Source organism: Oncorhynchus gorbuscha, linkage group LG23 (assembly GCF_021184085.1).
Source record: "Oncorhynchus gorbuscha isolate QuinsamMale2020 ecotype Even-year linkage group LG23, OgorEven_v1.0, whole genome shotgun sequence".
Taxonomy (NCBI): Eukaryota; Metazoa; Chordata; class Actinopteri; order Salmoniformes; family Salmonidae; genus Oncorhynchus; species Oncorhynchus gorbuscha.
Window position 1 is genome coordinate 12,572,953 of NC_060195.1, and position 24,015 is coordinate 12,596,967.

Genomic DNA, 24,015 nt, shown 5'->3' on the forward strand with positions numbered 1-24,015 from the left:
TAGGTTTAGCTGGTTGAAGTAACTGTGTGTGTGTGTGTGTGTGTGTGTGTGTGTGTGTGTGTGTGTGTGTGTGTGTGTGTGTGTGTGTGTGTGTGTGTGTGTGTGTGTGTGTGTGTGTGTGTGTGTGTGTGTGTGTGTGTGTGTGTGTGTGTGTGTGTGTGTGTGTGTGTGTGTGTGTGTGTGTGTGTGATGGGATGGGATGGGAACAAGGCATAACGCAGTGTAGAGCACGTAGATGCTTGGCGCTGACGATGGAAGGAGAATCCGGTTAAGAAAGTGGCTATAAACATTTTGTCAATAAGACACACTACTGATATCATTTAACTCACGTTTAATTCACTTAGAAATATCTCTCAAAAACTCACTACTGATACCATTTAACTCAAATGAATTGAGCTTGAATTCGTCACAATATTACTTGAATTCTTCAAAATAATCAAACAATCAAAATTGTAAGAAAAAAAAGAAGTCCCTTTCTTGCACACTGCACCTGATGCAGGGTATAGTAAAATGTTCTAGAATGTGTTAAAACACAGAAAACAGAACTGAAAGACAATCTGACCAAGGTTCTAGAATGTGTTAGAACACAGAAAACAGAACTGAAAGACAATCTGACCAAGGTTCTAGAATGTGTTAAAACACAGAAAACAGAACTGAAAGACAATCTGACCAATGTTCTGGAATGTGTTAGAACACAGAAAACAGAACTGAAAGACAATCTGACCAAGGTTCTAGAATGTGTTAAAACACAGAAAACAGAACTGAAAGACAATCTGACCAAGGTTCTGGAATGTGTTAGAACACAGAAAAAGGAACTGAAAGACAATCTGACCAATGTTCTAGAATGTGTTAGAACACAGAAAAAGGAACTGAAAGACAATCTGACCAATGTTCTAGAATGTGTTAGAACACAGAAAATGGAACTGAAAGACAATCTGACCAAGGTTCTACAATGTGTTAGAACACAGAAAATGGAACTGAAAGACAATCTGCCTAAGGTTCTACAATGTGTTAGAACACAGAAAATGGAACTGAAAGACAATCTGACCAAGGTTCTACAATGTGTTAGAACACAGAAAATGGAACTGAAAGACAATCTGCCTAAGGTTCTAGAATGTGAGCTGTGGGGTTAGTTTGTTTGCAGTGATGGGGGAGAGGGGAGGTTTAGTGTGAGACCTTGCTTTAATGACCCACTATAGACTCTATACATGACCACCCTAGCACCACCCCCTCCCTCAGGCCTCCACCCTGCCACCCCTCTGTACACAGCCCCAGTACTCTTTCACCCCACCCTGCACCCCTCTGCTCTGCCTCACTATACACAGCCCCAGTCCTCCACCTCCACCCCAACACCCCCTATACACACAGCCTATTTAAAGGCCAGGTCTTTGTGTATGCAACTCGCTTTGTCAGCCTCTATTTATGGCTTCCTTTACAAGGCCCCGGGTCCTTTGAATATGAACTATGTGAGCGGTCCTGCCACACAGACAGCCTCCTCCAGATACATGGACTACCGAATCACAAATTGCACCCTATTCCCTACATAGTGCACTACTTTTGACCAGGGGTGCACTATATAGGGAATAGGGTGCCATTTGGGATGCTACCCTTCCAGAGAGACCCCCTGTAAACTCAGCATTGGGGTCTTTGTGCTCCAAACTACTGCCTCTGTGGATGTCTCATGGCCATTCATTAATCCAACAAGCACTTGAGTTTAGTCAACAGCCAACTGGTAGGGAGAAGAGATTTCATTTGATTCAATTTCCACTACTTACATTACTTGTATGGTCTGGAAGCACACATTGCACCAGACATTAGATATGCCTGAGGAGTCTGTTTCAGTTTCAACCATTACAGGCCCTGAGAAGGAAACAGCCAAGTAAAGACAAGAGGGAGTGTGGAGAAACACAGGAATAGGAGAAGATAGGAGATGTGTCACCATGTGTCACTGTGTGTCATCGTGTGTCACTGTGTGTCACTGTGTGTCATGTGTCATCGTGTGTCACCGTGTGTCATCGTGTGTCACTGTGTGTCACCGTGTGTCATCGTGTGTCATCGTGTGTCACCGTGTGTCATCGTGTGTCATCGTGTGTCATCGTGTGTCACTGTGTGTCACCAAGTGTCATTGTGTGTCATCATGTGTCATCGTGTGTCATTGTGTGTCATCGTGTGTCATTGTGTGTCACCGTGTGGCATTGTGTGTCACACACACACACACACACACACACACACACACACACACACACACACACACACACACACACACACACACACACACACACACACACACACACACACACACACACACACACACACACACACACACACACACACCAGTAACATACACACACCCCCAGAAACACACACACACCAAGACAGTATAGTGTAGCATAGTAGGGGGGGGGGGGGGCTAGTGTCTGGGCTAGTGGTTTCTCTCAGCCAATAAGCCCTTTTAATGAGTCTCAGGAAATCCTAATTGGAGTCGGAAGTGGCTCCGACAGCCAGATGTACAAAGACAAACAGACAGAATAGAGAGGGAGGGAGGGGGAGGACAGGGAGGGAGGGAGTAGAATAGTGAGGAGGGAGGGAGAGGGGAGGGGAGGGAGGTGGAAGGACAGGGAGGGAGGGAGTAGAATAGTGAGGAGGGAGGGAGAGGGGAGGGGAGGGGAGGGAGGTGGAAGGACAAGAGTGTACAAATCTGTCAAAGGCAAGGGGTCGCTACTTTGAAGAGTCTCAAATATAAAATGTATTTTGATTTGTTTAACACTTTTCTGGCTACTACATGATTCCATAGTTTTGATGTCTTCACTATTATTTTACAATGTAGAAAATAGTAAAAATAAAGAAAAACCCTGGAATGAGTAGTTTTGTCCAAACTACTGTAGGGCCCAGAGTTGCCTGTAGAGCCCTGAGCTTTCCAATGAGCTCCAATGTTTTTTTTTAACCTTTATTTAACTAGGCAAGTCAGTTAAGAACATATTCTTATTTTCAATGACGGCCTAGGAACAGTGGGTTAACTGCCTGTTCAGGGACAGAACAACAGATTTGTACCTTGTCAGGTCAGGATATGAACTTGCAACCTTTCGGTTTACTAGTCCAACGCTCTAACCACTAGGCTACCCTGCTGTAATTGGGACAATGGCACATTTTTGGGGGTAGGAACAAAACTACTTCCATTCTTCCATTCATTTGTATGGGTTCCCTTCAGACGAGCCCCGTGACACTTGTGGGGGTCATAAAGCGAAATGGAGATGTTTTTCTTCTTCCCATAGCGTGGTCATATCAGTTAGTAGGACAAACCGCTTGGACGCTACAGCCGTCTTCGTGAGAACAGTGGTTATTGGGGATATGTCATATGGTCCGCTGTCGTTCGGCCACCTCCCAATGCAGATGAGGAAGGTCACCATAGGAGGATGTGGTGGATTGAGACGCATCCCTTGCAAAAATAAATTAATAAACAGATATCTTAAACGGACTGTTATGGGGAATTGTTGTATTATTATGTAACTTGGATTGACACAACGGTAGGCCAATAGACTCTAGGGGATATTAAGCTGACTAATAAAAGAACTGTGAGGGGAATGTGTATGTAATTCTCCACTCAGGACACATAGGCCCTGAAGGAAATCCGCACCAGACCAGACAGCCCAGCAGAGGATTTATCAAGCCTGGATCACTGGTAGGTGCTGTGGCCAAATGAACTGTAAAAAGCTCTGTGAAATTAGTGTTATTTGAAGACCAGGAGGTCCTCCTAACAATAACGTTACATTGAGATGTTGACTCGCCTGTTTATTGGTGTACTCTACTGCACTGACTAGCATGTCTGTTATGTTTAGGAGATTTCAACTAATGGGAGTTGTACAGCCTCCCTTTCTGCGGGCCTTATTTTGTGTGTTTATTTGTGTGTGTGTGTGTGTCCATGAGTGTGTGTTTGTGTTTGTGTGTGTGTTTGTGTGTGTGTGTGTGTCCATGAGGGTGTGTTTGTGTGTGTGTGTGTGTGTGTGTGTGTGTGTGTGTGTGTGTGTGTGTGTGTGTGTGTGTGTGTGTGTGTGTGTGTGTGTGTGTGTGTGTGTGTGTGTGTGTGTGTGTGTGTGTGTGTGTGTGTGTGTGTGTGTGTGTGTGTGACTCATGGGAGGTGCTCACCTTTACTGTATGTAACCCTGAAGGACATCAAAGACAGATTAGAGGTTTCTAAAGGAGAGAGGCTAAACTCTCATTGTACGGCTGTAACAGCCCCATCAACCTTTAATCTGAGTTTCTGGAGGAGGTCAGAGAGAGGGGTTGACAGTCCATCTGTAAGCATTAGGGGTTGGGGGGGCAGTTCTCACGCTTATTGTCCCCCACTTACCAAACATTCACACAAATCACCCTCCTCAGTACTCCTTGATTTTAGCTTGATCAAACTGAGATCATTTTCTCACGCACCAAAACACATCCATAGTATGTATATATATATGTATGTATATATAGATATATGTGTACATTTCAACGTGGAAATGTAGGTAATATTTGGTTGAGACATAGATCAATGAGATTCCCAACGTGTTATCACTTAGCTTTCGTCTGAAAGCTGTAAAAGCTCAATCAAAGTCCGATACAAAAACAGTATCAGGTCGTTGGCTTTTAGTCGTCGTCTAAATGTACTATGACTTCGCTTTCATCCTTTTTTTAAAAAGCTCAACGTCGTTCAAATGGGAATTCACCGTCAAATAAGTTGCATTTACACAACCGATTAATGTGAAACCACTGTGCTTCATCTGACATCACAACCAAATGACCTAGATTGTAGCTGAGATTACATCAACAGTACAAGTGATCAATGACGTTTAAGATTCTACTCAGATTATTACAGGCATTGTGAAGATGTCCACAGTCCTGCGATGACCTTTGCATTCTATCTTGAACAGATATGATTACATCCATGATTACATTAGAAAACATTATAGTTACAGTAACCTCAATGTGGCCATGGATGTTTTACTCATTTGAAGTTTGAATAAATACTGTTATGTTAGTTTGTAAGATAGCTTTTAACTTTAGGCTATTTAATGTATTGCGAAAGTGATGTTGAATTGTGTTTGTGTGTCAAACTAAATGTATATTTTGTGCCGTAGACTTAGTCTGTCTTTAAATCCAGTTTGTCTACAATAATTTAGTCTATTAATAATTGATATGTTGGATTCATTGTCTCCATCTCAACCAAAAATCAAAGTTAAAGAATAGGACTAAATTAAATCCAATCAAATGTTAAATGCTATTTAAATTAAGCCTGAACTGACTGGACAGAAAGAGACATTTCCTGAGAGTTAGTTTATTCTGCCACAGTCTCGCCATAATCCTAACGCACCCCGATGGACGGACGGAGTCAGAGAGAACAATGTCTGGCCCTGAGAGTTAGTTTATTCTGCCACAGTCTCGCCATAATCCTAACGCACCCCGATGGACGGACGGAGTCAGAGAGAACAATGTCTGGCCCTGAGAGTTAGTTTATTCTGCCACAGTCTCGCCATAATCCTAACGCACCCCGATGGACGGACGGAGTCAGAGAGAACAATGTCTGGCCCTGAGAGTTAGTTTATTCTGCCACAGTCTCGCCATAATCCTAACGCACCCCGATGGACGGACGGAGTCAGAGAGAACAATGTCTGGCCCTGAGAGTTAGTTTATTCTTCCACAGTCTCGCCATAATCCTAACGCACCCCGATGGACGGACGGATTCAGAGAGAACAATGCCTGGCCCTGAGAGGTCATAACCTCCTCATGAACTACTACTGCCTCTGATGTGTTGAGTTGTTTCTGTCACCGTGCTGTGTAAAGGAGGCTACCTACCTGAGAACACACAGGTGACATGGGTCCATGAGCACCCCGGACACCCAAGCACGTCCAATGAAAGGCCAGCGTTGTGGCTCCACAGCCATGGGTCAACAGCCTGTCTGGACTTCTAGCTTCTTGGCTTTCAGGCTTCATCCCTTCATACACTTTCTTTCTCAAAATGTTCTCTCTATATAATTGTTTCTGCTCCCTTCTGCTCCATCTCTCCCTCCCTAGTCTCTTCTGGATCTGAACATAATCTCCATGTCTGTCTCATCCATGTGGTTTCTCAGGGTCTTGTTCCTCTACTCTCTCCCCTGATCAAGGCTCTCTACACCAGGCGGAAATCACAGCCCCACCCCCCTGTGATGATAACCCTGGAACAAGGACTTATCACCAAGATACTGTAACAAATCAATTATTCTTGTTGTCATCAATGATCTTGCTGCACCTTTTTACTGGCAATTTGGCCAAAATTTCAGCAGCAAACTGATCTAATTGTTCTATGTTTGAGGGGTGCCTTCCACCAACTGCTGTTTTCAGATTTCGCCATAGGTTTTGGATGTCATTCAGATACAGCATCTCTGAACCATTCCAGAGACACAGTCCAAAAACTGTATCTGTTGAAGGTTGTGGGTCTTCCAGCAAGACAACAACTCCAAGCACACTGGAATGGTTGAAGAAGAAACATTGGACTGTTCTGGAGTGGAAGAGTCCAGATCTGAACCACATCCATAAACTATGGTGAGAGCTGAAAACAGCAGTTGGTGGAGGGCTTTGAAGAACTAGAGCAGTAGGCTGCTGAAGAAAGGGCCAAATTGCCAGTAGAAATGTGCAACAAGCTCATTTGATGGCTACAAGAATAATTTGCCAGTGTTCTCTTGGGAAAGGCTGTGCAACCAAGTTCTACCTCCAATAATTGTCTTTATGATATTTTTATTTTATTTTTTATTTCACCTTTATTTAACCAGGTAGGCTAGTTGAGAACAAGTTCTCATTTGCAACTGCGACCTGGCCAAGATAAAGCATAGCAGTGGGAACAGACAACAACACAGAGTTACATGTGGAGTAAACAATAAACAATAAACAAGTCAATAACACAGTAGAAAACAATAATCTATATACATTGTGTGCAAAAAGCATGAGGAGGTAGGCAATAATTAGGCCATAGGAGCGAATAATTACAATTTAGTAGATTAACACTGGAGTGATATTTGTAAGTCGCTCTGGATAAGAGCGTCTGCTAAATGACTTAAATGTAAATGTAATGTAAATGTAAGATGTGCAGGTAGAGATACTGGTGTGCAAAATGTCTTTATTTTCAAATTAAATTGTAAACTTAAGTTTACAAAATAAAATGTTGAAAATACAATATTGAAAATAAAAAAACCAGGTGTGAAGACCAAACATTTTTTTCAATTTCAAATTATTTTAGAAGGAATATGGAATTATTTAACAAAAGTGGAAGGGTGCCAATATATTTGGCCACAACTGTATCTATACAGTATATCCTAATAATGGCACTTTCTATATCATTTCATAGGTACTCTTTTATTCACCTTTATGTGATGGGGAGGCAGGTAGCCTAATGGGTAGAGGCAGGTAGCCTAATGGGTAGAGGCAGGTAGCCTAATGGGTAGAGGCAGGTAGCCTAATGGGTAGAGGCAGGTAGCCTAATGGGTAGAGGCAGGTAGCCTAATGGGTAGAGGCAGGTAGCCTAATGGGTAGAGGCAGGTAGCCTAATGGGTAGAGGCAGGTAGCCTAATGGGTAGAGGCAGGTAGCCTAATGGGTAGAGGCAGGTAGCCTAATGGGTAGAGGCAGGTAGCCTAATGGGTAGAGGCAGGTAGCCTGGGTAATGCAGGTAGCCTAATGGGTAGAGGCAGGTAGCCTAATGGGTAGAGGCAGGTAGCCTAATGGGTAGAGGCAGGTAGCCTAATGGGTAGAGGCAGGTAGCCTAATGGGTAGAGGCAGGTAGCTAATGGTTAGAGGCAGGTAGCCTAATGGGTAGAGGCAGGTAGCCTAATGGGTAGAGGCAGGTAGCCTAATGGGTAGAGGCAGGTAGCCTAATGGGTAGAGGCAGGTAGCCTAATGGGTAGAGGCAGGTAGCCTAATGGGTAGAGGCAGGTAGCCTAATGGGTAGAGGCAGGTAGCCTAATGGGTAGAGGCAGGTAGCCTAATGGGTAGAGGCAGGTAGCCTAATGGGTAGAGGCAGGTAGCCTAATGGGTAGAGGCAGGTAGCCTAATGGGTAGAGGCAGGTAGCCTAATGGGTAGAGGCAGGTAGCCTAATGGGTAGAGGCAGGTAGCCTAATGGGTAGAGGCAGGTAGCGTAGTGGTTAGAGGCAGGTAGCCTAATGGGTAGAGGCAGGTAGCCTAATGGGTAGAGGCAGGTAGCCTAATGGGTAGAGGCAGGTAGCCTAATGGGTAGAGGCAGGTAGCCTAATGGGTAGAGGCAGGTAGCGTAGTGGTTAGAGGCAGGTAGCCTAATGGGTAGAGGCAGGTAGCCTAATGGGTAGAGGCAGGTAGCCTAATGGGTAGAGGCAGGTAGCCTAATGGGTAGAGGCAGGTAGCCTAATGGGTAGAGGCAGGTAGCCTAATGGGTAGAGGCAGGTAGCCTAATGGGTGGAGGCAGGTAGCCTAATGGGTAGAGGCAGGTAGCCTAGTGGTTAGAGGCAGGTAGCCTAATGGGTAGAGGCAGGTAGCCTAATGGGTAGAGGCAGGTAGCCTAATGGTTGGAGGCAGGTAGCCTAATGGGTAGAGGCAGGTAGCGTAGTGGTTAGAGGCAGGTAGCCTAATGGGTAGAGGCAGGTAGCCTAATGGGTAGAGGCAGGTAGCCTAATGGGTAGAGGCAGGTAGCCTAATGGGTAGAGGCAGGTAGCCTAATGGGTAGAGGCAGGTAGCCTAATGGGTAGAGGCAGGTAGCCTAATGGGTAATAGTGGGGTAGCCTAATGGGTAGAGGCAGGTAGCCTAATGGGTAGGGTAGGCAGGTAGCCTAATGGGTAGAGGCAGGTAGCCTAATGGGTAGAGGCAGGTAGCCTAATGGGTAGAGGCAGGTAGCCTAATGGGTAGAGGCAGGTAGCCTAATGGGTAGAGGCAGGTAGCCTAATGGGTAGAGGCAGGTAGCCTAATGGGTAGAGGCAGGTAGCCTAATGGGTAGAGGCAGGTAGCCTAATGGGTAGAGGCAGGTAGCGTAGTGGTTAGAGGCAGGTAGCCTAATGGGTAGAGGCAGGTAGCCTAATGGGTAGAGGCAGGTAGCCTAATGGGTAGAGGCAGGTAGCCTAATGGGTAGAGGCAGGTAGCCTAATGGGTAGAGGCAGGTAGCCTAATGGGTAGAGGCAGGTAGCCTAGTGGTTAGAGGCAGGTAGCCTAATGGGTAGAGGCAGGTAGCCTAATGGGTAGAGGCAGGTAGCCTAATGGGTAGAGGCAGGTAGCCTAATGGGTAGAGGCAGGTAGCCTAATGGGTAGAGGCAGGTAGCCTAATGGGTAGAGGCAGGTAGCCTAATGGGTAGAGGCAGGTAGCGTAGTGGTTAGAGGCAGGTAGCCTAATGGGTAGAGGCAGGTAGCCTAATGGGTAGAGGCAGGTAGCCTAATGGGTAGAGGCAGGTAGCCTAATGGGTAGAGGCAGGTAGCCTAATGGGTAGAGGCAGGTAGCCTAATGGGTAGAGGCAGGTAGCGTAGTGGGTAGAGGCAGGTAGCCTAATGGGTAGAGGCAGGTAGCCTAATGGGTAGAGGCAGGTAGCCTAATGGGTAGAGGCAGGTAGCCTAATGGGTAGAGGCAGGTAGCCTAATGGTTAGAGGCAGGTAGCCTAATGGGTAGAGGCAGGTAGCCTAATGGGTAGAGGCAGGTAGCCTAATGGGTAGAGGCAGGTAGCGTAGTGGTTAGAGGCAGGTAGCCTAATGGGTAGAGGCAGGTAGCCTAATGGGTAGAGGCAGGTAGCGTAGTGGTTGGAGGCAGGTAGCCTAATGGGTAGAGGCAGGTAGCGTAGTGGTTAGAGGCAGGTAGCCTAATGGGTAGAGGCAGGTAGCCTAATGGGTAGAGGCAGGTAGCCTAGTGGTTGGAGGCAGGTAGCCTAATGGGTAGAGGCAGGTAGCGTAGTGGTTAGAGGCAGGTAGCCTAATGGGTAGAGGCAGGTAGCCTAATGGGTAGAGGCAGGTAGCCTAATGGGTAGAGGCAGGTAGCGTAGTGGTTAGAGGCAGGTAGCCTAATGGGTAGAGGCAGGTAGCCTAATGGGTAGAGGCAGGTAGCGTAGTGGGTAGAGGCAGGTAGCCTAATGGGTAGAGGCAGGTAGCGTAGTGGTTAGAGGCAGGTAGCCTAATGGGTAGAGGCAGGTAGCCTAATGGGTAGAGGCAGGTAGCGTAGTGGTTAGAGGCAGGTAGCCTAGTGGTTAGAGGCAGGTAGCCTAATGGGTAGAGGCAGGTAGCCTAATGGGGTAGGGGAGGTAGCCTAGTGGTTAGAGGCAGGTAGCCTAGTGTTTAGAGGCAGGTAGCCTAATGGGTAGAGGCAGATAGCCTAGTGGTTAGAGGCAGGTAGCCTAATGGGTAGAGGCAGGTACCCTAATGGGTAGAGTCAGGTAGCCTAATGTGTAGAGGCAGGTACACTAATGGGTAGAGGCAGGTACCCTAATGGGTAGAGTCAGGTAGCCTAATGTGTAGAGGCAGGTACACTAATGGGTAGAGGCAGGTATCCTAATGGTTAGAGGAAGGTAGCCTAGTGGTTAGAGGCAGGTAGCCTAGTGGTTAGAGGCAGGTAGCCTAATGGGTAGAGGCAGGTAGCCTAATGGGTAGAGGCAGGTAGCCTAATGGGTAGAGGCAGGTAGCCTAATGGGTAGAGGCAGGTAGCCTAGTGGTTAGAGGCAGGTAGCCTAGTGGGTAGATGCAGGTAGCCTAATGGGTAGAGGCAGGTAGCCTAGTGATTAGAGGCAGGTAGCCTAGTGGGTAGAGTCAGGTATCCTAGTGCTTAGAGGCAGGTAGCCTAGTGGTTGGAGGCAGGTAGCCTCGTGGGTCGAGGCAGATAGCCTAGTGGTTAGAGGCAGGTAGCCTAGTGGGTAGAGGCAGGTAGCCTAGTGGTTAGAGGCAGGTAGCCTAGTGGTTAGAAGCAGGTAGCCTAATGGGTAGAGGCAGGTAGCCTAGTGGTTAGAGGCAGGTAGCCTAATGGGTAGAGGCAAATAACCTAGTGGTTAGAGGCAGGTAGCCTAATGGGTAGAGTCAGGTATACTAGTGCTTAGAGGCAGGTAGCCTAGTGGTTGGAGGCAGGTAGCCTAGTGGGTCGAGGCAGATAGCCTAGTGGTTAGAGGCAGGTATCGTAATGGGTAGAGGCAGGTAGCCTAATGGGTAGGGGAGGTAGCCTAGTGGTTAGAGGAAGGTAGCCTAGTGTTTAGAGGCAGGTAGCCTAATGGGTAGAGGCAGATAGCCTAGTGGTTAGAGGCAGGTAGCCTAATGGGTAGAGGCAGGTAGCCTAATGGGTAGAGGCAGGTAGCCTAATGGGTCGAGGCAGATAGCCTAGTGGTTAGAGGCAGGTATCCTAATGGGTAGAGGCAGGTAGCCTAATGGGTAGGGCAGGTAGCCTAGTGGTTAGATGCAGGTCGCCTAATGGGTAGAGACAGGTAGCCTAGTGGTTAGAGGCAGGTAGCCTAATGGGTAGAGGCAGGTAGCCTAGTGGGAAGAGGCAGGTAGCCTAATGGTTAGAGGCAGGTAGCCTAATGGGTAGAGGCAGGTAGCCTAGTGGTTAGAGGCAGGTAGCCTAGTGGGTAGAGGCAGGTAGCCTAATGGGTAGAGGCAGGTAGCCTAGTGGTTAGAGGCAGGTAGCCTAATGGGTAGAGGCAAATAACCTAGTGGTTAGAGGCAGGTAGCCTAATGGGTAGAGTCAGGTATACTAGTGCTTAGAGGCAGGTAGCCTAGTGGTTGGAGGCAGGTAGCCTAGTGGGTCGAGGCAGATAGCCTAGTGGTTAGAGGCAGGTATCCTAATGGGTAGAGGCAGGTAGCCTAATGGGTAGGGGAGGTAGCCTAGTGGTTAGAGGAAGGTAGCCTAGTGTTTAGAGGCAGGTAGCCTAATGGGTAGAGGCAGGTAGCCTAGTGGTTAGAGGCAGGTAGCCTAATGGGTAGAGGCAGGTAGCCTAATGGGTAGAGGCAGGTAGCCTAATGGGTAGAGGCAGGTACCCTAATGGGTAGAGTCAGGTATACTAGTGCTTAGAGGCAGGTAGCCTAGTGGTTGGAGGCAGGTAGCCTAGTGGGTCGAGGAAGATAGCCTAGTGGTTAGAGGCAGGTATCCTAATGGGTAGAGGCAGGTAGCCTAATGGGTAGGGGAGGTAGCCTAGTGGTTAGAGGCAGGTAGCCTAGTGTTTAGAGGCAGGTAGCCTAATGGGTAGAGGCAGATTGCCTAGTGGTTAGAGGCAGGTAGCCTAATGGGTAAAGGCAAGTAGCCTAATGGGTAGAGGCAGGTAGCCTAATGGGTAGAGGCAAATAGCCTAGTGGTTAGAGGCAGGTAGCCTAGTGGTTAGAGGCAGGTAGCCTAATGGGTAGTGGCAGGTAGCCTAGTGGTTAGAGGCAGTTAGCCTAGTGGTTTGAGGCAGGTAGCCTAATAGGTAGAGGCCGGTAGCCTAATGGGTAGAGGCAGGTAGCCTAATGGGTAGAGGCAGGTAGCCTAGTGGGAAGAGGCAGGCAGCCTAATGGGTAGAGGCAGGTAGCCTAGTGGTTAGAGGGAGGTAGCCTAGTGGGTAGAGGCAGGTAGCCTAATGGGTAGAGGCAGGTAGCCTAGTGGTTAGAGGCAGGTAGCCTAGTGGTTAGAGGCAGGTAGCCTAATGGGTAGAGGCAAATAGCCTAGTGATTAGAGGCAGGTAGCCTAATGGGTAGAGTCAGGTATCCTAGTGCTTAGAGGCAGGTAGCCTAGTGGTTGGAGGCAGGTAGCCTCGTGGGTCGAGGCAGATAGCCTAGTGGTTAGAGGCAGGTAGCCTAGTGGGTAGAGGCAAGTAGCCTAATGGGTAGAGGCAGGTAGCCTAGTGGTTAGAGACAGGTAGCCCAGTGGTTAGAGGCAGGTAGCCTAGTGTTTAGATGCAGGTCGCCTAATGGGTAGAGACAGGTAGCCTAGTGGTTAGAGGCAGGTAGCCTAATTGGTAGAGGCAGGTAGCCTAATGGTAGGGGAGGTAGCCTCGTGGTTAGAGGCAGGTAGCCTAGTGTTTAGAGGCAGGTAGCCTAATGGGTAGAGGCAGATAGCCTAGTGGTTAGAGGCAGGTAGCCTAATGGGTAGAGGCAGGTAGCCTAATGGGTAGAGGCAAATAGCCTATTGGTTAGAGGCAGGTAGCCTAATTGGTAGAGTCAGGTAGCCTAATGGGTAGAGGCAGGTAGCCTAATGGGTAGAGGCAGGTATCCTAATGGTTAGAGGAAGGTAGCCTAGTGGTTAGAGGCAGGTAGCCTAGTGGTTAGAGGCAGGTAGCCTAATGGGTAGAGGCAGGTAGCCTAATGGGTAGAGGCAGGTAGCCTAGTGGTTAGAGGCAGGTAGCCTAGTGGGAAGAGGCAGGTAGCCTAATGGGTTGAGGCAGGTAGCCTAGTGGTTAGAGGCAGGTAGTCTAATGGTTAGAGGCAGGTAGCCTATTGGTTAGAGGCAGGTAGCCTAATTGGTAGAGTCAGGTAGCCTAATGGGTAGAGGCAGGTAGCCTAATGGGTAGAGGCAGGTATCCTAATGGTTAGAGGAAGGTAGCCTAGTGGTTAGAGGCAGGTAGCCTAGTGGTTAGAGGAAGGTAGCCTAGTGGGTAGAGGCAGGTAGCCTCGTGGTTAGATGCAGGTCGCCTAATGGGTAGAGGCAGGTAGCCTAATGGGTAGAGGCAGGTAGCCTAGTGGGTAGAGGCAGGTAGCCTAATGGGTAGGGGAAGGTAGCCTAATGGTTAGAGAATTTGACTCGTAACCGAAAGGTTGCTCGATCTGAATCCCTGAGCTGACAAGGTAAACATCTGTTGTTTATGCCCCTGAACAAGGCAGTTAACCCACTGTTCCTCGGCCGTCATTGTAAATAAGAATTTGTTCTTGCCTAGTTAACTAAAAGTGTGTTAGCGTGTAAGCCTGTTATAAATGTGTCCAGGCATTATAAATGTGCTCAGGTTTGCAGGGAAAACCACTGGATTGATTAGTGAAGTACGTGTTTGAAGATCAAATGGGAAAGTTGGGATGAAATTATGCAAGGTCAGGGCCACGTTCAGTTGCCAAACGTATCGAACGTTGCAGATATAAATGCATGAATAGAGCCGCCGTGATTCCGTATTCTACATGTCAGAGAGTGGCATGTTTGGTCTACATAACATATTTCTATCTGAACGTCCCAAATCGTTGTGTCCGGAGGTGCGCGATCCTGGGGAAAATCTAAACGACGCGGCGGCGCGCCTGCGCGTTCCTTCAGTGCTAGGAAAGTTTTCAAGGCAAATTGAGCGGAGCAGAGTGGAACACTTCAAACTGCGGAGCAGCACAATGCATTGGCTTGAGTACGGAGGCGTCAAGCAACAGGACGGATTAAAACAATACGGTTTTCATTGAAGTTTACAACAAGAAAGAAGGAATTGTAAATTAACTTTGGGAAGTTGGATATCGCATCATAACGCGCTGTAAGTAGCATGTATTTTTAGTGATTTTTTTTGTTGTTGCAGGAAAAACTGGAAATAACCACGATAAACCGACTACGATAAACCAGGGGATTGCTTTGTAAATTTAAGGCATTATTGAAAATTCGCTATAGCCAAAACAATTGTCTTTATAAAGTAATTGATCCTACATTTAATTGAGAAAAAAACATGCGGAGATTATCAAATGATGAATATTCACGGTAGGCCCATGCTACCCAGGTGACTGAATATTTTTAAAATTAAAATTAAATTACTATTTTAGGAACTGACACCGTTTTAGACTAAATCTGTCAATTGAATGTGTTTGTTTTGGGGGTGTCCACACAATCTCTTCGTTCCTCCTTGAATTAAAACTATCAGGCTATCTTCGCCTACTTCTCCCAAATTATGTATTTATTTAACATTTTATGTTTATTTTTGAAGAATGACTGTCTTGGCTGTATAGTAGGACAAAATAGTAATTTACGGTTGGCCTAATCAGAGATGTAAGATCTTTGGCTGTGTTTAGACAAGTAAGCACAATTTCTGATATTTTTAAAACTTATTGTTCTTTTTACCAATCAGATCAGCTCTAGAAAAAAATCTTATGTTGAAGATCTGATATGATTGGTCGAAAAAAGATCAGAATTGTGCAGCCTGTCTAAAAGCAGCCTCTGTAGCGGCTCATACCGTGCAAACTGAAACAACTGACTTGGCATTGATTACTGGCCTCAGAGCGCCATTGTGCCCGAGTGTTGTCGTTTATGCAAAGAATATCACACGAGGAATTCCACATGTTGCCATTATGATTGAATCATTTTCAATCAGATTAATTAGAAAATGCACTTGAAACCTTAGACTCATTTTTAAATAATTGCAGGAAAGGCCTATCCAAAACTCACCAGTGGGTGCATGATGTTTTCGTGACATGTCATGTCCTATCTGAATAGAATCTAGTCATATTAGACACAGACAATGTAGGGGCGTTTTCTGTAACACCTTTCTGTGTGTGAGAGAGAGTAGATCTCCTGCTTCTCTACACCTCTCTCCCATTCGCAATAATTAGAAGGTAGTGTGTGTGTGTGTGTGTGTGTGTGTGTGTGTGTGTGTGTGTGTGTGTGTGTGTGTGTGTGTGTGTGTGTGTGTGTGTGTGTGTGTGTGTGTGTGGAGGCATCAGGGTGAAACAGTGCAGGATTACACATGCTGTCCTCTTGCTCTCTCTGTGAGGGTGTAACCTGACTGAAGGTAACATGTTTCAGGCTGTGTAATAAACAGCCAGTTAGATCCGCTGTAGAGTGATGAACAGCGGTATAACAGGCATAACCATGCTGGTAATTAAAGGACTAGCCAGGTGTCGGTGAGTTAGTAGCTCGCGGGCCAGCACACTGGAATACTCCAAATGCTTCTTGAAAAACCTTCAATACCGATGGTTAGTCTGGTACAGAGTTTTACTCAAAGAATACAGACAGATAAGAAATATTTGACTATTTTAAAATGTGGTTTGTCAATCACAATCAACAACATAAGTTACAATGATTCCAAATGACATAGTTTGATGTAGGCTAAGCCTCAACCTCTCTACATCGGATTATCAGAATAAGTGACAATGGAACACTTGGCTTCTGAATCTCAGAGCATCTGATGTCATCTCAAATAATGTGTAGTAACTAAAATATATGAAGATGTTAATGTCAAGCCCAGGGCCAGACTAGACACGGCCTGTATTTATAATGTATATCTGTCTTTAAATAAGTCATGTGATCGTGGACACTGGATGAAATGCTTCATTATAATGTCTGATACCCTATACTGCTGAATAGCCTATACTTTATTATACTAATAGCAGATTGCATGAGCAGTATTCTGAGGTCTGTCTGTCTGTTGAACCTTCCTGAGAGTTGATTTCATTGTTGTTTTCCTAGATTGGAGGGACTGACTGAGACTTGCACCACTGTGAGAAGAGAACAGAGAGTGGACACCTTGGTTGAGTAGAGACTGTACTCGCTCGTTGGGAAGCACCCTAACAAGCTTTAAAGCTACACCCTAACTAGCCCCTATATCCTACATTTCAATATCCATCCATCTATGTTGAACTCTGGCTATCAGCAATGCTAGACCACAACCAGTCCCAGTCCTAAACCCTAGTTGAGCCCTATCCTAACTCCCAACTAGCCTCCATGCTCTTCAACCAGTCATAAACCCTAGTTGAGCCCTATCCTAACTCCCAACTAGCCTCCATGCTCCTCAACCAGTCCTAAACCCTAGTTGAGCCCTATCCTAACTCCCAACTAGCCTCCATGCTCCTCAACCAGTCCTAAATCCTAGTTGAGCCCTATTAACTCCCAATTAGCCTCTATGCTCTTCAATCAGTCCTAAACCCTAGTTGAGCCCTATCCTAACTCCCAATTAGCCTCTATGCTTATTAACCTCACCGTGTCCGTCAAGGAGTCCCGTGCCTTTCATGGAACGCCATCCGCCAGCGCCCGCGGTGTTGCGCCTCTCGTCTTGGAAGTGACAGCCATGAATACCCTCCCTCTCCTTCCTGGTGCTAAACCTGTTCCCGTACCCCTCATCCCTGCTCCTCCTCCTCCTCCCCCGCCTCCTCCTCCCCTGCCTCCCTCCTCTCCTCTGACCCGTATGGACTCGGCCCGTCGCAGCCGGCTGAGGAAACTGAACTGGGAGCAGATCCCTAAGGAGAAGGTGGAGGGGAGGAAGAGTGTCTGGAGTGGAACGGCTACGGAGGAGGAAGAGTTCCTTATAGATCTCCCCTCTCTGGATGAGCTGTTTGGACAGAAGGACAGTAAACCTCAGGACAGAGCCGGGAGTTTAAGACGCAGGTCTGTGCTGATGCGATGCAGTTCACGCCAGGACAACACCACGGATAAGGTGAGATAGCTGGGAGAGGAGAGGGCTGGAGATGGGTGGAAAAGACTGGGAGAGACAACACCACGGATAAGGTGACATAGTTAGGAGAGGGCTGGAGATGGGTGGGGGAGGATGAGAGGACTGGAGATGGGTGGGAGAGACTGGGGGAGACAACACCACAGAAGGTGAGATAGCTGGGAGAGGAGAGGGCTGGAGATGGGTGGGAGAGGATGAGAGGACTGGAGATGGGTGGGAGAGACTGGGGGAGACAACACCACAGAAGGTGAGATAGCTGGGAGAGAAGAGGGCTGGAGATGGGTGGGAGAGGATGAGAGGACTGGAGATGGGTGGGAGAGGATGAGAGGACTGGATATGGGTGGGAGAGGATGAGAGGACTGGAGATGGGTGGGAGAGGATGAGAGGACTGGATATGGGTGGGAGAGGATGCGAGGACTGGAGATGGGTGGGAGAGGATGAGAGGACTGGAGATGGGTGGGAGAGGATGAGAGGACTGGAGATGGGTGGGAGAGGATGAGAGGACTGGAGATGGGTGGGAGAGGATGAGAGGACTGGAGATGGGTGGGAGAGGATGAGAGGACTGGAGATGGGTGGGAGAGGATGAGAGGACTGGAGATGGGTGGGAGAGGATGAGAGGACTGGAGATGGGTGGGAGAGGATGAGAGGACTGGAGATGGGTGGGGGAGGATGAGAGGACTGGAGATGGGTGGGGGAGGATGAGAGGACTGGAGATGGGTGGGGGAGGATGAGAGGACTGGAGATGGGTGGGGGAGGATGAGAGGACTGGAGATGGGTGGGAGAGGATGAGAGGACTGGAGATGGGTGGGGGAGGATGAGAGGACTGGAGATGGGTGGGGGAGGATGAGAGGACTGGAGATGGGTGGGGGAGGATGAGAGGACTGGAGATGGGTGGGGGAGGATGAGAGGACTGGAGATGGGTGGGGGAGGATGAGAGGACTCGAGATGAGTGGGGGAGGATGAGAGGACTGGAGATGAGTGGGGGAGGATGAGAGGACTGGAGATGAGTGGGGGAGGATGAGATGACTGGAGATGGGTGGGGAAGACTGGGAGAGACAGCACCACAGACAAGGTATGGGATAGGAGCACAGTATGAGTTAGTGCCAGTATGTGTGTGCATTCAACAGTGGTATGTTGTTGCTGTGCCAAGAAAACAGCATGCTGGCTAGAGGCGGACACCGACTAGGTGTAGTTTAGACTGGCACTGAGGTGAGGTGTAGTTTAGACAGGCACCGACGCGAGGTGTAGTTTAGACTGGCACTGAGGCGAAGTGTAGTTTAGACTGGCACCGACGTGAGGTGTAGTTTAGACTGGCACTGAGGCGAGGTGTAGTTTAGACTGGCACTGAGGCGAGGTGTAGTTTAGACTGGCACTGAGGCGAGGTGTAGTTTAGACTGGCACTGAGGCGAGGTGTAGTTTAGACTGGCACCGAGGCGAGGTGTAGTTTAGACTGGCACCGAGGCGAGGTGTAGTTTAGACTGGCACCGAGGCGAGGTGTAGTTTAGACTGGCACCGAGGCGAGGTGTAGTTTAGACTGGCACCGAGGCGAGGTGTAGTTTAGACTGGCACTGAGGCGAGGTGTAGTTTAGACTGCCAGGTAGCCTATATTGATTACATGTGTAAAGTTGAAAGAGATACTGTATAAACCACACAGGAGGTTGGTGGCACCTTAATTGGGGAATAAGGGATCGTGGTGATGACTGGAGCGGAATCACTGGAATGATATCAAACACACTGTTTCCATGGTTTCCATTCACTCCGTTCCAGCCATTATGATGGGGCCGTCCTTCCCTCAGCAGCCTCCACTTGATCATAGTATCTGACGTGTTCTCCGTGTCTGTGTTTGCAGGTCTCACTACTGGACTCCAAACGCAGTATGAATGTGGGAATATTTCTACGACAGTTTAAGACGTAAGGATCAACTTCCATTTCCTCATCACACACACTTTCATTTTTCAAAGTATTTATCTGTAAGGTCCTAGAGAGCATGTGCTGCTCTGGTATCAGAGGTCAAGCACCATGAATGGGAGAAGCTCTTAGTCTATAGGAGGAAGTACAAGGGGCCGGGATAGTACCCAGGGGAACAAACCTTCACACTATCGAGGAGTGGGAAGTGAGTGTGTGTGTGTGTGGGGGGGGTATTCTAAGTGTGATGGGACAGGGGGTGTCACGAAGGTAACAGGTGCAGATGAAATGGCATCCTGCCTGAGCAACTGGACTGTAGGGGGGCACAAAGTGGTAGGGGGTAAGATGGTGACCCGAGGGGTCAAAGTTGACACCTGCTCAGACCGTTAAGGAGAGCTGCCCTTCAGTAAAGACGGTAGAACACAGGCTATGTCCCAAATGGCACTCTATTCCCTTTACAGTGCACTACTTTTAACCAGGGCCCTGTAGCGAATAGGGCACCATTTGGGACCCACTAATAGACAGCTAGTCGTCCTCCTCTACGCTATAGCGTGTGAGTCTGGAGAAACAAGGTGAGGTCTTCACATTTTTTTGTAAAACAAAGGGTTGCACTTTTCTATAGCTCGATGTTTTCACTTCTATTTTATGTAGAGTTTAGATTGTAGGTTTAAAATCGGTGTACTGTTTGGAATGTCTTTGTTGATGCTGTGTCTGTGTGTTGGTCTCTGTGGGTCAGACGTGGTTGGTGTCTCTGTGGGTCAGACGTGGTTGGTGTCTCTGTGGGTCAGACGTGGTTGGTGTCTCTGTGGGTCAGACGTGGTTGGTGTCTGTGTGGGTCAGACGTGGTTGGTGTCTGTCTGGGTCAGACGTGGTTGGTGTCTGTCTGGGTCAGACGTGGTTGGTGTCTGTGTGGGTCAGACGTGGTTGGTGTCTCTGTGGGTCAGACGTGGTTGGTGTCTGTGTGGGTCAGACGTGGTTGGTGTCTGTGTGGGTCAGACGTGGTTGGTGTCTGTGTGGGTCAGACGTGGTTGGTGTCTGTGTGGGTCAGACGTGGTTGGTGTCTGTGTGGGTCAGACGTGGTTGGTGTCTGTGTGGGTCAGACGTGGTTGGTGTCTGTGTGGGTCAGACGTGGTTGGTGTCTGTGTGGGTCAGACGTGGTTGGTGTCTGTGTGGGTCAGACGTGGTTGGTGTCTGTGTGGGTCAGACGTGGTTGGTGTCTGTGTGGGTCAGACGTGGTTGGTGTCTGTGTGGGTCAGACGTGGTTGGTGTCAGAAAGGGTTGGTGTCTGCGTATTAGTATTCCACGGTATACTGAAACTTTGGTACTTCTTCCGATACCAGAACATGAAAACCGGTTCAGTACTGAAATGTGTTACTTTTGGCAGTTCTGTCAAATGTGTCTCACGTCGTCTACTGATTTAGAGAGGATCAAGTCTATCTGCGCAGCCGATTATTACCCTTATAGAGCGAGAGCATCATGCCTGCTCCACAGCCTCCACTTACTCATTGCTAGCTCCTGACTATCCTGAGGAACCGATTAACTCACTGGGCTGCATCATGTTAGCTCCCCTCTTATACTGGCTCTAGTCTGTCCCTAGGAACTACTAACTGGGAGTCTGGACTGTATAGTGTTAGCTCCCCACTCATGCTACACAGAAGTTAACATGTAGAAATGTTTAAGCTGCTAATTACTGTTTCCAAAACAATGTCCGGTACAAGCTAGAACACCACAGAAGTTAACCTACAAGCTGGAAGCTACCGCTAACTTTCCTTGCTAGCGGGCTCTGTGGGTCCTTGCTAGCGGGCTCTGTGGGTCCTTGCTAGCGGGCTCTGTGGGTCCTTGCTAGTGGGCTCTGTGGGTCCTTGCTAGCGGGCTCTGTGGGTCCTTGCTAGTGGGCTCTGTGGGTCCTTGCTAGCGGGCTCTGTGGGTCCTTGCTAGCGGGCTCTGTGGGTCCTTGCTAGCGGGCTCTGTGGGTCCTTGCTAGCGGGCTCTGTGGGTCCTTGCTAGCGGGCTCTGTGGGTCCTTGCTAGCGGGCTCTGTGGGTCCTTGCTAGCGGGCTCTGTGGGTCCTTGCTACCGGGCTCTGTGGGTCCTTGCTACCGGGCTCTGTGGGTCCTTGCTAGCGGGCTAACTTTCCTTGCGGCCAGTGGGCTAGCATTCCTGGCTAGCCTGCTAGCGTTCCTGGCTAGCCTGCTAGCGTTCCTGGCTAGCCTGCTAGCGTTCCTGGCTAGCAGGCTAGCGTTCCTGGCTAGCGCTCCTTGCTAGCTTACAGCTGAAGACCACATCAATTCACTATCCTAGTGTTTGTGATATTTTTCTACAAAAAAACTTTACAATGACTGCCTACCCCGGCCAAACCCTAACCCGGATGACGCTGGGCCAATTGTGCGCCGCCCTATGGGACTCCCAATCAAGTCTGGTTGTGATTCAGCCCGGGATCGAACCAGGATCTCTAGTGACGCCTCTAGCACTGAGCTGCAGACCGCTGCGCCACTTGGGAGCCCCCCCCCCCAATAAGCAAACCATAACGCTAAATATTGCTGATTGTCACCAAAAACGTTATTGATTCACTGTGTTTCTCACGTCTCTCAGTCAAGATCATCTTTGCTCGAGCCTTGAACGGACTCTGTGTGTGTGAATGATGTCATGGGTCTTAGAGACCGCTCACACATGTGTAGAAGAAGAGATAGCTTCTTCTATGCAGTAAAATAAGTCCCACATGGAAGGATAAACAGTTTTTCATCTGTATCTTCTTGAAATCAGCCAAAACAAGCTCAGTAACTCCTATTGAATACGCCACTTTTACCCAGTTTATCAATAGAAATTTACCATTCAAATAAATGATTACCGTAATGTGGTTAGATGGATTGTATAAGTGATTCATTAAACATTAAACATTAAACATTAACATTAAACATTAAACATTCAAACATTTCAACAGTAATGATATTGACCTTTACAGATCTGTCTGGATCAAGTGTCATTTTGTTTCTTTGGCTAAAATGACTTGTTGTTTTTGCTGTGGTATCGAGGAGCAAAGTCAAAATTCTGGTTTTGTGAGAACACTAGTGGGTATGACTGTAGTTACCAGGCGATGCCCTCTTGCAGAGTAGGTATGTTGTCATGCCCACGCGTGTACTGCACACTGAGTTCACAGAGATTAAATTGTGCGCATCCTAGTTGAAGAGCGCTTTTCTCTCTCTAAACAGCATATGTCAGAACATGTAGTTGAAGGGCTTTATGAAGAGAGAAGAGCCTCTCCAATGGACAAAAACGTGTCCTCTTACATGGAGCTTGTTTGTCTTGTGTGAGTCACAAAGTACTTTTAGATTTGTGACATGGGCGGAAGTCGTTTGAACAGATTGGTCCCTTCGTGAGACAATATGGTATTGAGATGTGTGCTACTTCCCTCTACCTTTTCATGATGCTCCATTTCAGCTGTGGCGACAATTATTGTATCCAGCATTGTGGTGTATAGAAATAACAAGCCGCAGGCTACAAAGGCAAAAACCTTTTATTGAACTCTTTTGAATCACTATAATCCCAGTTGAGCCACGTGTATTTTCACTCCTCAACAGAGGTTACTGTTATCTCTGATTCAGACGGGCAGATCCGTGGTATTAGTGGGCAGATCCGGGGTATTAGTGGGCAGATCCGGGGTATTAGTGAACACAGAGCCGGGGTATTAGTGAACACAGAGCCGGGGTATTAGTGAACACAGAGCCGGGGTATTAGTGAACACAGAGCCGTGGTATTAGTGAACACAGAGCCGTGGTATTAGTGAACACAGAGCCGTGGTATTAGTGAACACAGAGCCGTGGTATTAGTGAACACAGAGCCGTGGTATTAGTGAACACAGAGCCGTGGTATTAGTGAACACAGAGCCGTGGTATTAGTGAACACAGAGCCGTGGTATTAGTGAACACAGGGCCGACGGGCAGATCCGGGGTATTAGTGAACACAGGGCCGACGGGCAGATCCGTGGTATTAGTGGGCAGATCCGGGGTATTAGTGAACACAGAGCCGGGGTATTAGTGAACACAGAGCCGGGTATTAGTGAACACAGAGCCGTGGTATTAGTGAACACAGGGCCGACGGGCAGATCCGGGGTATTAGTGAACACAGGACCGTGGTATTAGTGAACACAGGGCTGACGGGCAGAGCCGGGGTATTAGTGAACACAGAGCCGGGGTATTAGTGAACACAGAGCCGGGGTATTAGTGAACACAGAGCCGGGGTATTAGTGAACACAGAGCCGGGGTATTAGTGAACACAGAGCCGGGGTATTAGTGAACACAGAGCCGGGGTATTAGTGAACACAGAGCCGGGGTATTAGTGAACACAGAGCCGGGGTATTAGTGAACACAGAGCCGGGGTATTAGTGAACACAGAGCCGGGGTATTAGTGAACACAGAGCCGGGGTATTAGTGAACACAGAGCCGGGGTATTAGTGAACACAGAGCCGGGGTATTAGTGAGGGGCAGAGAGGAGGAATGTAAGAGAAAGACCGAAAAAGGGGCATATAGGGGAGAGTGAAGCAAGGGAACGAGGGAGGAAACTAAGTATGTAATGAAGAAGAGGTGGGGGGTAGGAAAGAGGAAAGTCAACAAAAGGGAGGGGGAGAGAGTGGAAAAGCCAGGGGGAGAGAGTAGAAAAGCCAGGGGAGAGAGTAGAAAAGCCAGGGGGAGAGAGAGTGGAAAAGCCAGGGGGAGAGAGAGTGGAAAAGCCAGGGGGAGAGAGAGTGGAAAAGCCAGGGGGAGAGAGAGTGGAAAAGCCAGGGGGAGAGAGAGTGGAAAAGCCAGGGGGAGAGAGAA

The 24,015-nt window shown here is 48.1% G+C and overlaps 1 protein-coding gene across 2 annotated transcripts in view; it reads left to right on the forward strand.

Annotated features, from left to right (window-relative positions):
- Window positions 1-3,470: 3,470 nt before the first annotated feature.
- The window catches only part of LOC124011349 (FH2 domain-containing protein 1-like), a 40,974-nt gene continuing 20,429 nt past the window's right edge, over window positions 3,471-24,015 (forward strand). The window contains exons 1-3 of one of the 2 annotated variants that reach the window (XM_046324635.1): window positions 3,471-3,679; window positions 16,319-17,282; window positions 19,147-19,208. In XM_046324635.1, coding sequence (XP_046180591.1) covers window positions 16,812-17,282; window positions 19,147-19,208 — 533 coding nt within the window. In that variant the 5' untranslated portion in view covers window positions 3,471-3,679; window positions 16,319-16,811. Of the gene's footprint in view, window positions 3,680-14,160; window positions 14,400-16,318; window positions 17,283-19,146; window positions 19,209-24,015 lie in introns of those variants that run through there. The other variant, XM_046324634.1, reaches the window with a different exon arrangement.